Source organism: Notechis scutatus, chromosome 2 (genome assembly GCF_049901735.1).
Source record: "Notechis scutatus isolate UNSWTSFEM ecotype Mainland chromosome 2, rNotScu1.2, whole genome shotgun sequence".
Taxonomy (NCBI): domain Eukaryota; kingdom Metazoa; phylum Chordata; class Lepidosauria; order Squamata; family Elapidae; genus Notechis; species Notechis scutatus.
In genome coordinates this window covers 247,299,688-247,313,697 of record NC_142010.1, presented here as the reverse complement: position 1 = coordinate 247,313,697, position 14,010 = coordinate 247,299,688, and the positions used below count along the sequence as shown (strand labels likewise).

The 14,010-nt window shown below is 42.2% G+C and overlaps 1 protein-coding gene across 2 annotated transcripts in view; it reads left to right on the top strand.

Annotated features, from left to right (window-relative positions):
• The first annotated feature begins 346 nt into the window (after window positions 1-346).
• The window catches only part of EGFLAM (EGF like, fibronectin type III and laminin G domains), a 118,706-nt gene continuing 105,042 nt past the window's right edge, over window positions 347-14,010 (top strand). The window contains exon 1 of one of the 2 annotated variants that reach the window (XM_026666417.2): window positions 347-746. In XM_026666417.2, coding sequence (XP_026522202.2) covers window positions 635-746 — 112 coding nt within the window. In that variant the 5' untranslated portion in view covers window positions 347-634. The remainder of the gene's footprint in view (window positions 747-14,010) is intronic. The other variant, XM_087958502.1, reaches the window with a different exon arrangement.

The following is a 14,010-nucleotide window of genomic DNA, read 5'->3' as shown; positions in this document are numbered from 1 at the left end:
GGGTTCCTTCGTCCACCTTTTGGGCGTTGGCGCGCTCAGCCCGCCCGCGCCTTTGCGCTTTGCGCTCCGGAGCGCGGAGTCTTGCCCGCCTTGACAACGACGCGCAGCCCCAGCATTTTCCTCAGGGGGGCGTCCGCCGATCGCACCGCAGGGAAGACGGGGCGTCCTCCCCGGGCTCTTTCCCTTCTCGGGTGAGAAAGAAGGAGCGCCGGTCTCGCTCCTTATCGCCGTGCGCGCCGTTTCATTTTACGCGAGCTTCTCCTATTTATACAATCCCATCCAAAGCCAGTCTCCGCCCCGTGGCGTGTGTGGGAATCCTTTCTGCTTTAGCCCGTGTCAAGCTCCTCTTAAGCGCCGTCTGGCTTCTGCACACTCATCGGCCTCTCTTCTCGTCCGTCTCCCCCCTTTTTTTTTTTTTGCTCACTTAGAAGCTCCTCCCAGATCATCCCTACTTTTTTTTTTTTAAAAAAAAAAATTATTTAGTGGCGTTGCCTCGGATTGCAAAGCCAACCTTTTACGCGCTCCAAGTCAACTTGCCCAAACTTTGATTGAAACAATATCTGGGGAGGAGGGGGGGGAGGAGGGGGAGAGGAAGGACTCTAGAGGCCGTCCGACCTGAGCCAGAGAAAAGAACATGGGTTTCAACGGCCGAGGTGGTCGCAGCTGCCCCCGCCTGGCGCTCCTCGCGTTGGTTTGTTGCGTCGGACCTCTCGCTGCCAACCGGAGAAATATCCCGAGGCGACAAGGTAAGGATGGGGTGGCTTGATCAATCCCGGGCGTGCGTGATCCCCTAGCCAACAAAATTGCCAAATCCCTCCCCCGCTTTCCCCCAAAAAGTGCCCGGTGCGAGACCAGGGGGGTGGCGGAAGGGCAAAGGAGCCGCGAGTAGTTGCAAAAAAAAAAAAAAAAAAAAGGAAGGGCAAGATAAATGCTTCCCTCCAAGCAGTGTGTGTGTGTGTGTGTGTGTGTACCCGCAAATGCACTCACGCGGGCGTGGAAGGGCGTCCTGGCGTTTATCCGAGGCTCGCTCTTCAATCCGTTATCCTTGCACACTCCTCACCTCCAGCTCAGTTTGCTCCGCTACTATATATCTCCCGCTGGATAAACCTCAGCAGCTACTGAAATCCGCTGGAGCTGATTCCATGTGGTCTCAATTACTGGGCGCTAGGGGAAAAAAAAGACAGACAGACAGACAGACAGACAGACAGACAGACAGAAAGAAAGAAAGAAAGAAAGAAAGAAAGAAAGAAAGAAAGAAAGAAAGAAAGAAAGAAAGAAACGGGGGCGGAGGAGAGAGGTGGGGGCGGGGAGAGAAGGAGAGACTACTTAAAAGGGGGAGAAGCGTTTTGGAAAAACAAGATTTATTTAATCCACATTGACAGAACGGGCTGCTAAGCTTCCTGCGGCGCGAGGCGCAATCCGAGGAGTTTTTGTTTTGCTTTGCTTTCCTTCTCCCACCTCCCAGCCCCAGGGGCTGGAGACCAGCCGCGGTTCGTTACGGACGAAGCCAATTCAAGCGTCCAGAGACACATTGCTTGGAGATGGCACATTGAAGATGTGGTTGGAGATGGCACATTGACTTCCGACATTTGCCTCGAGACGACATCTAGGGGGTTTAACTCTAATGGCGCTTTTTTTAAAAAAACAACCCAAAAGGCATCCGTGGACATATGTGTTTTATGGTATTTTAGGATTGATCTAAAAGCACTGGGGGGGGGGGAGAGAATCGATCCTCAGTTCTTTGAGAGAAAAGGGGGAAAAAAATCAGGCTGCCTCCAAAGTAATTTGACTATCTTTTTAGGGGGTTGACGAGAGTTAAGAGTCAAAGCCCTCCCTGGGCTTTGAAGGCAGAAATTCAACAAGTGTTAATTTCCCCATCACTGTCTCCTCATGCTGGGGGGAAAAAAAGGTCAGTCTTTCTGAATTATGGCAAAATACCTATTTGTCAAAGCCTAGATTGGAAAAGACTGTTTCCAAGGAAGTTATTGCAATCTGAAATCTAAAATAGTAGGCTAGAATCATTCACCTCTGTAACCCCATTAATTCCAGTGGAGCACTTTCTTGACAGTAGCTGATCTTTGCGTTCAAGCAGGGTGCAGGGTGAACAAAATTATTAGGCAGTGCTTTTTAGCAAAAACAACAAAAGATTTTAAGAGGAAGCAAATAACTTGCTATATAGTTTTGGAAACTCTCTTCCTAATACAGCTGAAACAAACTTTTCTTCCTGTTCTCTCATTAGAAGCTGGTTTAATTATACAACTTTATCATTCATGGTTGGGATTCAGTGCAACAAACAATTGGGAGAGATGTCCGACATTCTCTTCGACTACTTAAAACTTGATGGTTCATGGGATAACAGGGCTGCATGCAGATCCTTGACCCTGATACTGCACCAAAAGGGAGCATGGTACTTGGATAAGGCCTTCTGGCTTTATTTATTTTATTTAATTGGCATATTTTTATCCCACCATTATTGTTTTATAAGTAACTCAAGGTGGCAAACATACATAATACACCTTCCTTCTCTTCTTTTTCTTCTATAACTACAACTCTGGGAGGTGGACTGAGCTGAGAAAAAGCAACTGGCCCAAAGTCACCCAAACAAACTTTCGTGCCTACGGTGGAACAAACCAACAGTCTCTAAGCCTACCACAACAAAAAAATGGCTACAGAAATTGGCCAGTGTAGGTGTCCTCCTGTAGATTCTAATCTATTGTTCTTTTAAAAATGAGATGATAAGACAAGTATAAATAAGACAAGTAAGGTACTGTAGAAATATGGAACTGTTCATTGGGAAGGGGTGTTTAGTTAACTCAATATTTGAGTAAATGTTTCCTCTTTAAATGATGTTATACGCTGAAAGATAGACCAAAGATGGTGTATGCAGAAGGCCTCATCTCAAAACCAGTATCTTCAGATCAAGTGGGAAGGTCAACTACTTCCCAAAATCTTGGAGAGCTGTACTAATGTGCCTTATTCACTCAGCCCAATTTAATTGAAGACTTCTAGAATGATTCTAGACAACCTGCATATATTTAAAGAAATGTGCAAAATCCCTCAATGTGCATCCAGCATGAGTGATAGAGGGACCTCTTTGTGTGCTTGTTTCACTCCCCCCAAACAAATCCCAATTTCCCCCTGCGGGGAACCTGGTGGCCAGGCAGGTTGATACTGGAGAACCAGGTCATCCAGCTCAAATCTGCATTCCCACATATTCATTCCATGCAAGGCAAGTCGATATGAGCTGCCCTGATCATTAGTCAAGAGTTAATGAGAGTTATATCCAATGATATTTGGAAGGCTACATGTTTTGGAATTAGCTTCATCCAGAGTGAACTGTATTTTTTAAACCATGCTCTATGGATACGCCTAGCATCAAGTTCTTCTATCTATAATAGCTTATTAATACTTAAAGCGGCTTTGTAATATAAACAGGAATTGTACTTGGTTATCATGGGAGCTTGCTAGTAATTTGGAGTAGTAGTTAAGCCATCAGGGTAGAAAACGGGAGACTGAGCTCAGTCCTGCTTTAGGGATGAAGCCAGCTGGGTCACTTTGGATCAGTCACTTTTTCTCAGCTCTAGGAAGGAGACAATGGCAAACCACATCAGAAAAACCTTGCCAAGAAAATTGCAGGGACTTGTCCAGGCAGTTGACAAGAGCCAACAATGAAGGCGGTCTCACACACACCCAAAAAACACATTGTGTGAGTCTTTGCCTCTTGCCTTTCATTGAGCCTCAGTGGCGCAGTGGTTGGAATGCAGTATTGCAAGCTACTTTGCTGCCTGCCGGCTGCCTGCAATTTGACAGTTCGAATCTCACCAGGATCAAGGTTGACTCAGCCTTCCATGCTTACGAGGTGGGTAAAATCAGGACCCAGATCGTTGCGGGCCATATGCTGACTCTAAACTGCTTAGAGAGGGCTGTAAAAGCACCATGAAGTGGTATATAAATCTAAGTACTATTGCTATATATTTTGGTCAGTCTTGCATATGAAAAAATACTTTACATACCCATAAGCAATTCTTAAGGGACGAATATGTGAAAGCTAATGAAGGACTTCCAAAAAGGAAGGAAGCCAGGAAGGGCAGATAGCAGACTGTTCCTTTAAGAAAGCTGTTAATAAAACCGGATGCACCTTTGTAAAAGCTGTGCTGACTCTTCTTCAGTGAGATTTGACTTTCAATATTCTAGATTTTTAAAATATTTAATAATACTTTCAATCAATTTCTCAAAAATAATTGTCCAGTTCACAATACGTTCTTTTAAAACGTGTGTTATACTTTCTAGAAACTGTTAATCATCAAAATACTTTTCCTATAATTTATTCGTACTATTCCTAGTGAAATGCAAACTAAGTCATGTTTGCACATGCTGAACCACTGCCAATGATTTTGTTTTATGTTTAAACTCTGCAGTGGCATTCAGTGGGAAATATTTGGAGGTACTAATTGATGATTAATATTCTCTAGCACTGAACATGCACTTCATTTTGTCTTCTAATGTTGTTCAGTATGGCAAGCTTTGATTTGTTTTTTTTTGCAAAGTAAAATGTATTAGTTGTTTGACATCGAAATAGGTACGAGAAGAGAGGGGAGAAATAATATTTGTGAAGCCCAAGAGAGTACCTGAATTTTCTTAAGCAATGATATTCTCCTTTGTAGTTCCTATGATTTGAGTGAGGAAGAGAAGAGATCTAAGTCTGGTTATGAGCATGCTCTAAATGTGGAAGAGCTATTTTTTTTCCACCACTTTAAAGTTTTAGAGTCTAGATGCTTTTATCAAACAAGTGACTGGCAAGGGGTGTATGTGGCTTTTGAATTTAGTCGCAACAATGTAAAAAAGATGTTGAGACTCTAGAAAAGAGTGCAGAGAAGAGCAACAAAGATGATTAGGGGACTGGAGGCTAAAACATACAAAGAATGATTGCTGGAATTGGGTTGGTCTAGTCTGATGAAAAGAAGGACTAGGGGGTGACATGATAGCAGTCTTCCATTATCTCAGGGGCTGCCATAAAGAAGAGGGAGTCAAGCTATTCTCCAAAGCACCTGAGAGCAGGACAAAAAGCAATGGGTGGAAACTAATCAAGGAGAGAAGCAACCTAGAACTAAGGAGAAATGTCCAGACAGTCGGAACAATTAATCAGTGGAACAACTTGTCTCCAGAAATTGTGAATGCTCCAACACTGGAAGTTTTTAAGGCGAGATTGGATAACCATTTGTCTGACATGGTGTAGGGTTTCCTGCCTAAGCAGGGGGTTGGACTAGAAGACCTCCAAGGTCCCTTCCAATTCTATTCTATTCTATTCTATTCTATTCTATTCTATTCCATTCCATATTCTATTCTAGAGGTACATCTGTTAGATGCAAATCTATTTTACTCTTCACTCATTGATTCAACCTCCTGAAATTCCACAAAGAGAGAGAGTCTTTAAGAAATGTACTGTAAAACTGAGATTACAGGCTCAGATTGAGAAAACAGAAGGGGTTTTAAAATGAACCTTGTGCTGAAAGAAGATACTTATAATAGGGATGCTGGAGGACACTGTCAACTGTGGGCCAACTGTGGGGTTGCCCACAGAATTAGTACTACATATAACATCCAGAATGTGTTGGAAGGATCTCTCTGTCCATCCATGGACATTATTATGCAAAAAAAAAAAAAAAAAAAAAACCAACCCTTGCAATCATTTATTTTAAAAACATCATTTTGCATTCCATTCTAATGCACACCAAACACACATGGCTTCATAGCTCCCTTTGTGTGGTCATTCAGCATGGATTCTCTCAACATCAGGGTGTCAAGCTCAATTTCATTGAGGAACACATCAGGGTTGTGTTTGACCTCTGGGGGCAGGGGTGGGCATGGCTGGGGTGAGCGTGGCCAGTTTGTCGCTCGTGTAGTGGCCCAGGCGAAGCTGGGGGATCCATTGTCTCCAGTGGAGGAATGCAGAGGCACCACGGGGGCACCACAAGGCAGTCCTTTGCTGTTTCCAGGGTGGCCCCATGGGCCAGAAATAAGCATCTTGTGGGAAGGATCTGGCCCACGGGCCTTGAGTTTGACACCCCTGCCCTATATGGAAGCAATTGGGTAGAATACTACTCTATACATACATTGAGCCTTACGCTCAATTACTTGATCACAACAGGAACTCTCATGCATCCTGTTTGCCACAGGAAAATCAGTCTGGGGTTTGTTATAGTGATAAAAGACCTGGGAATTATAGAACCCAGGAGATTCTAGTCCTGCCTTAAACACAGAAACAGCTGGGTGAGTTTAATTTCCATATTCCATTTCAGTCCTAGAAGATAATGGCAGATCTGTTTTTGAAAACGGTTGCCAAGTAAACTGTGTGGACTTGTCTGTGTAGTTCCCAAGAATCAAGACACAATGGAAGCAATCAAGAAATAATATACACAACTTGTAGATGGATGGGTACTCCATTTGGACTGATGATTGAAATCCTTTGTATAGGTTTAATATGTTTGCTATTTGCTTATTTTAAGCACTGCTGTTTTGCTTGACTTAGAAGCCTGGGTCTTAATCTGAGATGAGTCTAGTTTATGCAGTTAAGGAAGCAAACAAGCATGAATTCTTATTCAGAAGCATAGCTTCTCATGTTATTTCACATGCATCTTCCTGTGGGCTCAGGCAGGGTGAGTCAAATTAAATTCATCTTTTAGAAATTTGAATTGGAAAAGGCTTTATAACATTTTTTAAAAAAGGTGATGTGTGTCCCAGAGTTCTCTTTAAGCGAATAGCAAGAGCAATTAGACTTATATACTGCTTCACAGTGCTTTACAGCCCCCTCTAAGCGGTTTACAGAGTCAGCCTATTGCCCCCAACAATCTGGGTCCTCATTTTACCCACTTTGGAAGGATGGAAGGCTGAGCCAACCTTGAGCCTAATACTCAAGATACCTTTACACCCTGCAAAAATAGAACTAGTATGAAATGTTAACATAAATTATGAACACTTAAATTAATATTAAAACCAATTAACAATTAAAAGGACAGTGAAAGGAATGTAGCTTCATATTGTTTTAAAAAAAATCCTGAGAGTTGAGAGAGCAAACACTGAATCCTTCCCCACCTGAGAAGAGGACCCTAACGTCCATGCCAGAAAAATAGCTCTGAGCATCTTCTCAAAGAATTCTTCTGTGCATCACAATCGCTGTACAATTGCAACAAGATAGAAGGGTCTTAAGAAGTTTTTTAAGCCTCAGAACTTGTATCTATCTCCCCAAGCCCTGTTGTGCTGCTTCATCATAGTGGTGGGTACTCCTGGGAGGGATGAGTAAAAAACATTGAGAGTGCACTGTATGCCAAAAATATATATCCCCAGAAATGCCACTCAAAGTGTGGCACTCATCCCGGATGCCCAGGTAAAGAAAGCAGGCACCTATATTGGAAAACAAATATAGGAAGTTGCAGAGGCAAATGATGACTTTAGTGTCAGTGGCAAGGGCATCAATTCATGCTACTCAGAAGAAAGCAATGGTAAACCACTTCTGCATATTTATCAAGAAAACCACATGGATAGAAATGCTCAAATAATGGACGATGTAGTACCAAATGCAGGCCACTCAGGCTGGACACCATTCAACACGCTACTGAGGAAGAGCTAAGGATCTTTTGGAGTACTAATGGTGTTTGTGACATGGGTGGATTGAAGCAGGAGTGTCAAACTCAATTTCACTGAGGGCCACATCAGGGTTGTGTTTGACCTCAGCCTGAGGGCCATGGCCAGGATAGGCGTAGCCAGCTCTATGGCACTCAGCATGTCTCCATTTTTGGCTGCGGTGACCTCCTGCAGCTGTCTTTCTGTGAAAATGGAGCCCGGGAGGGCCACACATGGCACTCCTGAGCTCTGTTTTCACTGGCAGAGGGCTGAAAGAGGCTGTCGCAGCCAAAAACGGAGTCCGGGAGGCCTGTGCACAGTTCTCCCAAGCTCTGTTTTTGCTGGCAGAGGGCTGCAGGAGGCCATTGCAGCTGAAAACTGAGCCTGGGAGGCCCACACATGGCCCTCCCGAGCTCTGTTTTCGCTGGCAAAGGCACCGCAGGCCGGTCCTTCACTGTTTCCAGGATGGCCCCTTGGGCCAGATCTAAACACCCCTGTGGGCCAGATCCAGCCCACGGACCTTGAGTTTGACACCCCCGGAATAAAGCCTTCAGGATGTGTATTTGCTGATGCTGACATACAGGAAAACAACAGAAGCTGCAAAGATAGAATGACGGTAGGAACATGGATTGTAAGACACATGAACACAGGAAAGTTCAACACAATTTTTTTTTCACGGTCAAAAATCTATCCCATGTGGTCACTAGGAGTCAAAAGTGACTTGATGGCACATCATCAATCAATCACTTGTATATGAGCCAGCGTGATCATTATGAACCTTCAGTTTGGAAAGCATGCAGACACTTTGGTCTCAGTGCCCAGTGGCACATGTTTGGATGACTGCAGGATTGGGAGCAGCTGGGATTTTAAACAATGGAGATTTTCATGCTCATGAATGGTAGCAGACGGAAGGAGTCAGGCAGCAATTCTATTGCAAAGTAATGATGGGCCTTTCATGAAATGGTGGTTTTGTGAAGACCACGGGTTCTGAAAGAGGGCACTTAAAAGTGCATAAAAGCCCCTCAGAGTCTTTTGCTATAGTTGATCTGAAGTAGAATTCCCCCTTACATCACTGAGGTTTTTGCATAAGTATCAAGGGCAGCATTAGAGCCTTGATGTTGAAATGTTTGAGGAACCGATTAAAACGATCTTTGTATTCCGTATAGTTCTCCCCCTGCCCCCCACCACTGCTTTTCCAGAATAAATCTGTAGAGAGAAAATACAGAGTCTAAAATGGCAGTGGGAGCACTCACTGTTTTAAGTCATAATGCAAGGGGCAAAATTACTTGCAAACTTTTGCGAGCTTAAAATGTAAGGGGGCTGTCAAAGATGTTCCTTAAAATGCAGATTAATTATGAGTATAGATTATTCATATTCCAACTGAGAGGTGATCAAAATTCTCTTTTTGTATCTGTTCTCAAACTTATAAGTATCGCTACCAGCAGAGAGTACATTTAAAGTTTCTGATGCATTTCATTCAGCCATTGTTGTTTGCAAAATTAAGGCATGAACAAGACAACTGTGGCATGTTCAACAAGTTATAGTTAAATGTGCAAACCCAATGATTGTGGAAATACAGCAGTGGTCACCATTAATGTGTCATGTTAGTGAAGAAGAATGAATCATTCTCTAAATTGGATGAATGGTACTCTTTTTAGAGATGAGGTACATTGTTCCCTCTTCAGTGGCTACATAAAGAATGGTGATAGGCCAGATGAAATGTCAGGGTAACACATAGACATATACCTTTTAAAAACACCTGGTTGCATAATTATTGCCCAATCCTAATTTATGCATTACGCATACATGTATAAGACTTATCCTAAGAACTCAGCTGAAATATGCCTCCTGAGAAGAGAACTCAGGATGAGTGTTGGTCTCACACATTCTCCCTTAGTTTTCTTAGTTTTTAAAACATGAAGAATGGTTACAGGAACTGGGTATGTCTAGTCTAGTAAAAAGAAGGACTAGAGGAGACATGATAGCAATGAATGGAAACTAATCAAGGAGAGAAGCAATCTAGAATTAACAAGAAATTTCCTAATGATGCGAATAATCAACCAGTGGCATGGCTTGCCTTTAGAAGTTGTGACCCATCGCTAGAGGCTTTTAAGAAGAGAATGGATAGCCATTTGTCTGAAATGGTATAGGGTTTCCTGCTTGAGCAGAAGGTTGGACTAGAAGACCTTCAAGGTCCCTTTCAACTTTGTTATTCTATGTATTCTATGTTAAAAATCCAATTACAGTTAGTCCGCTGTACTGTGTGAACATATTCATAATATCTGAAGTCAGGAAACTGATTCCAATTAAAGGCTGTGGAATTATTGCCGAGGAAATATTTTACAGAGGAATAAGTTTAGATGTGCTATTCATTGGGAGTACTTATTAATCGAACGCATCATAATTTGGATGACCCAGTATATCAAAACTTGTCCCTAATGTAGTAAATTCTGCTCATGATACACTTGCAAATGTCAGATTAGTTCATTTGGTCAGAATGCAGTTTTCAGAGTAACACCTGGATTTTATCTTTGATAATATTTACTGTTGCTGCAGACTGCACAGTTGGGGATATAATGCTTAAGAATGGGCAGAGCTTAAAGCTTTTATTAGACAGATGGCTAATTTTGTTGGCCTGACCTCAAGGATCTATCTGAGTGATCCCTGTTTAGCTCACTAGCTGCCAATAAATTCTAAGATAATTGTGATGGACAAGTGTATTTGAATTAAATGACCACCAGCTGTTTCTAGTCAGGAAGGCAAATGAATAAATGACAAAGTGTGTCTTTTATCAGCTGTGGCTGATTATGTGGCTCAGTTTCTATCTTGACATATCTTACCATAACTGGTCATCTGACAGCAAAAACTTAGGAGTTTTCTTGTGCCTTCTAGTGGTCATTCTGATTTTGGCCACAGGGTCTGGTAGCTCTAGTTATAGATCGCAAGATACTATGTAAGGTTACATTTGAAACCGATTTGGAATTTTCCACTGGGCCTTATTACTTGTATGTACAGAGAAATTAGATCATAGACTACTGATTTTGTAATCAGCAATGGCTGCCTTGTGCTTCTGAAGCTAATTCAAAAGGTTGTGTGAAGCACAAAAAGTTGAGAGACTACCTTCTACTCATCCATGTCTGTGTTCCTGCTAGGCACAGGCGGGATTCTATTGGTTCGGGCTCAGAAGATCAGCTGGCAGCAAACTGGTTTGCTGTGACGAGCATGTAGTCCCACCCACCTCTGCTCTTTCCTGTGCTTTATTTCATTTTTTTAGAGCACAGCTGATTCGCGCGGCAGAACAGTTTGCCACACCTCACTGTTTTATTCACGGGGACTGCAGTAGAAGATTAAGTATTAGAGCTTTTTAAAACATGGAGTGCACGCGCAGAGCGTGCTATCACCAAGCCAGTTGTTATACCAGTGGAATCCCACCCCTGCTACTAGGTCAGGGTGCCAAACTCACGTCATTATGGCGGCATCATGTGACCTATCAGGACTTTTTTCCCCTTCGCTAAACTGGGCGTGGCCAGGACATGATTCATATGGCCTGCGGGCCAGGACTTTGACAGTCCCCATGCTACGTTCTCAAGATGGCTTTACTGAGCTGGCAATTGTAAGAAGCAGGAAGTTCCCTGTCTTTAAAAAATTATTTCATGGGACAACTACTTAGTATTAGCTTTCTTATTGTGAAATTTAAAATGGATTCTCCAGACCTCCATACTATCACCTATTTTCCTGACTAACTGAAAGAAGACCCAGACCTTCAAATACTTTTTATTCCAAATATATTATAAAAACCGTAGCTGTGAACATGACTTTTGTTTCTTATTCATGCATATATGTTATTTTATGATTGGCTTAACATGCAATTAATATGTCAGTCTTACAGAATCTCACCCTATTCTGAAAGATAGTGTGCAACTTTTAAAAATAAGTAACATGCATATTTTTATGGAACGTTAACATATCCTACTAAACAGTTTAGGAACAAATGTCCATACTAGAAATTTATTGATGGCCTCTAGAGGAAAAGAGTTCTACCATTTTCATTTTATGGCCAGATAGGTCAGTTTAGTTTTACTGCAGAATCATAGAGCTGAAAGGGGCCATTTACATTAGTAGGGCTGTGTACAATTCAAAACTGATTTGCAAAAGAAAAAAAAGAGGACCTTGCATGAACTCAACACCGGTCTGCTATTCATTAAAGTCTCCCAGCATTTTTTAGACGGCTAGGTGTCCTTTAGGTAAGCTACTCATTAAAATGAATGGGCTATGCAACACTGTCGATGTGAAAAAGAAAAGGGTATTTCGGAGTGCGTATGGGTGTCAATAACTCATTAAACAAATACCCATTTTCTGGCATTCTGATAACAACGGCAGAAGGCAACTGCATAATGCTGGCCAAAAAAATATCAGCTCCTTTAAAGAGCTGCTGCTGACTAGGCATTATAAGAACGCTGCTGAATGTTCGTAAGCATATTTTCCCCTTTGAAATCAAAGCCCTGCTAGTTAATAGACTGAGTGTTGTGGCCTGTTGGCCGCTGGCCCCTCCAGCAGCCGAATCAGAGGAGGAGGCGTGGGAGTCAGGGTCAGCATGAGAGTTCCGAGGGGGAAGAGGGAATATTTATTTATTTATTTATTTATTTATTTAGTCAAGCGATTATAAGATTACAGGTATAAGTATAGACATAATTATGAGTACATGAAATGGATACATATAAGAAAAATAAAAAGAAACAATAGAACAGGGACGGTAGGCACATTGGTGCGCTTATGCACACCCCCTACAGAACTCTTAGGAAAGGGGTGAGGTCAATAGTAGACAGTCTAAGGTTAAAGTTTTTGGGGTTTGGGGAAGAAACCACAGAGTCAGGTAGAGTATTCCAGACATTGACCACTCTGTTGCTGAAGTCATATTTCCTGCAATCAAGTTTGGTGCGGTTAACCTTGAGTTTGTATCTATTGTGTGCTCTTGTATTGTTACGGCTGAAGCTGGAGTATTCATTGACAGGACATTGCAATATATAATTTTATATACTATACTTAGATCGGACTGAAAGCAGCATAGTTATAGGCTTTCTAGGTCTAGAATTTCAAGTCTGGTGGCATAAGGTATAGAGGAGTGGAGAACTCTTCTTGTGAAATATTTCTGGACTCAACTGTATTAATATCAGATACATAATACGGGTTCCAGACTGAAGAGCTGGATTCAAGTATTGGTCTAGCAAATGTTTTGTATGCCCTAGTTAGTAGTGTGATATTACCAGAGAAAAAGCTACGTAGGATTAGGTTAACAACTCTTAATGCCTTTTTGGCTACGTATTTACAGTGGGCTCTAGCACTTAGGTCATTAGAGATGAGTACTCCAAGGTCCTTGACAGAGTTTGGATCATCAACAAGGTCTTGACTATTCAGCATGTATTTTATTTTCTGAATTTTTTTGCCAATATGTAAGACAGAGCATTTATTTGTTGAGATTTGAAGTTGCCATTTGTTTGACCATTCTGATACATAGTCAAGGTCTTTTTGAAGGGTAGCAGATGGTGTGGGGAGAGAGAGAGAGAGAGAGAGAGAGAGAGAGAGAGAGTGCTATCCATCAGCCCTCAGATGGAAAGTCTAGAGGTAGTTGTAGTTGAAGAAGAGGAGGAAGAGCTGGGTCTAGTGCTTGACAGGTGGCTGCACAGAAGGCAAGGGAAAGCCATGGGCCGATCCTGGGGAGGAGGAGCCATTGCTGCTAGCGAGGCCCCACCCTATGTCTGGGGATACAAGGCATGGGGTGGAGATGAATAGGTCTGGCAGACAACTAGTTAGCCTGCAAGAGAAACTTTTTGCCCGGGCTGCCAGCATTCCTAATGAAGGAATCTGTTGAGTTCATGTCAGAGGGTTGGGGAGCTGAGTCAGAACACATAGTTTCGATTTCTCTGATCATCTTTGTTGACCATATACACATGTTTCTATTGATCTGAATCTTCAAAATGTGGTACCCGCAAGTAGATAAGCAAGGTCAAGGTAAGGTCTGGCCAATGCAGAATAATGAGGAATCTCCATTTCCTATGATTTAGAAATTAACTCTTCTCTTGATGTAGCCTAAAATTACATTTACTATTTTTTTGTGCAGAGGTGACTGATAGGCAATCTGCAATCAACTGCTATTCACAAAGTATTATTACCAAGGCAAATATCCCTCATTCTGTACCTGCATCTTTAATTTCTGTTTTCCAAGTCAAGAACTTTCCATTTGCCTCTATTAAATGTTCATTTCTGACATTTTTCAGAGCCTGTCACTGAATCATTCATATCATTTTGATGTTATTGTATCTTCTAGGGTAGTAGCTCTTCCACTCAATGTTCTGTCAGTTCGATGAACTCTGAGAACTATTCCCTTTATCT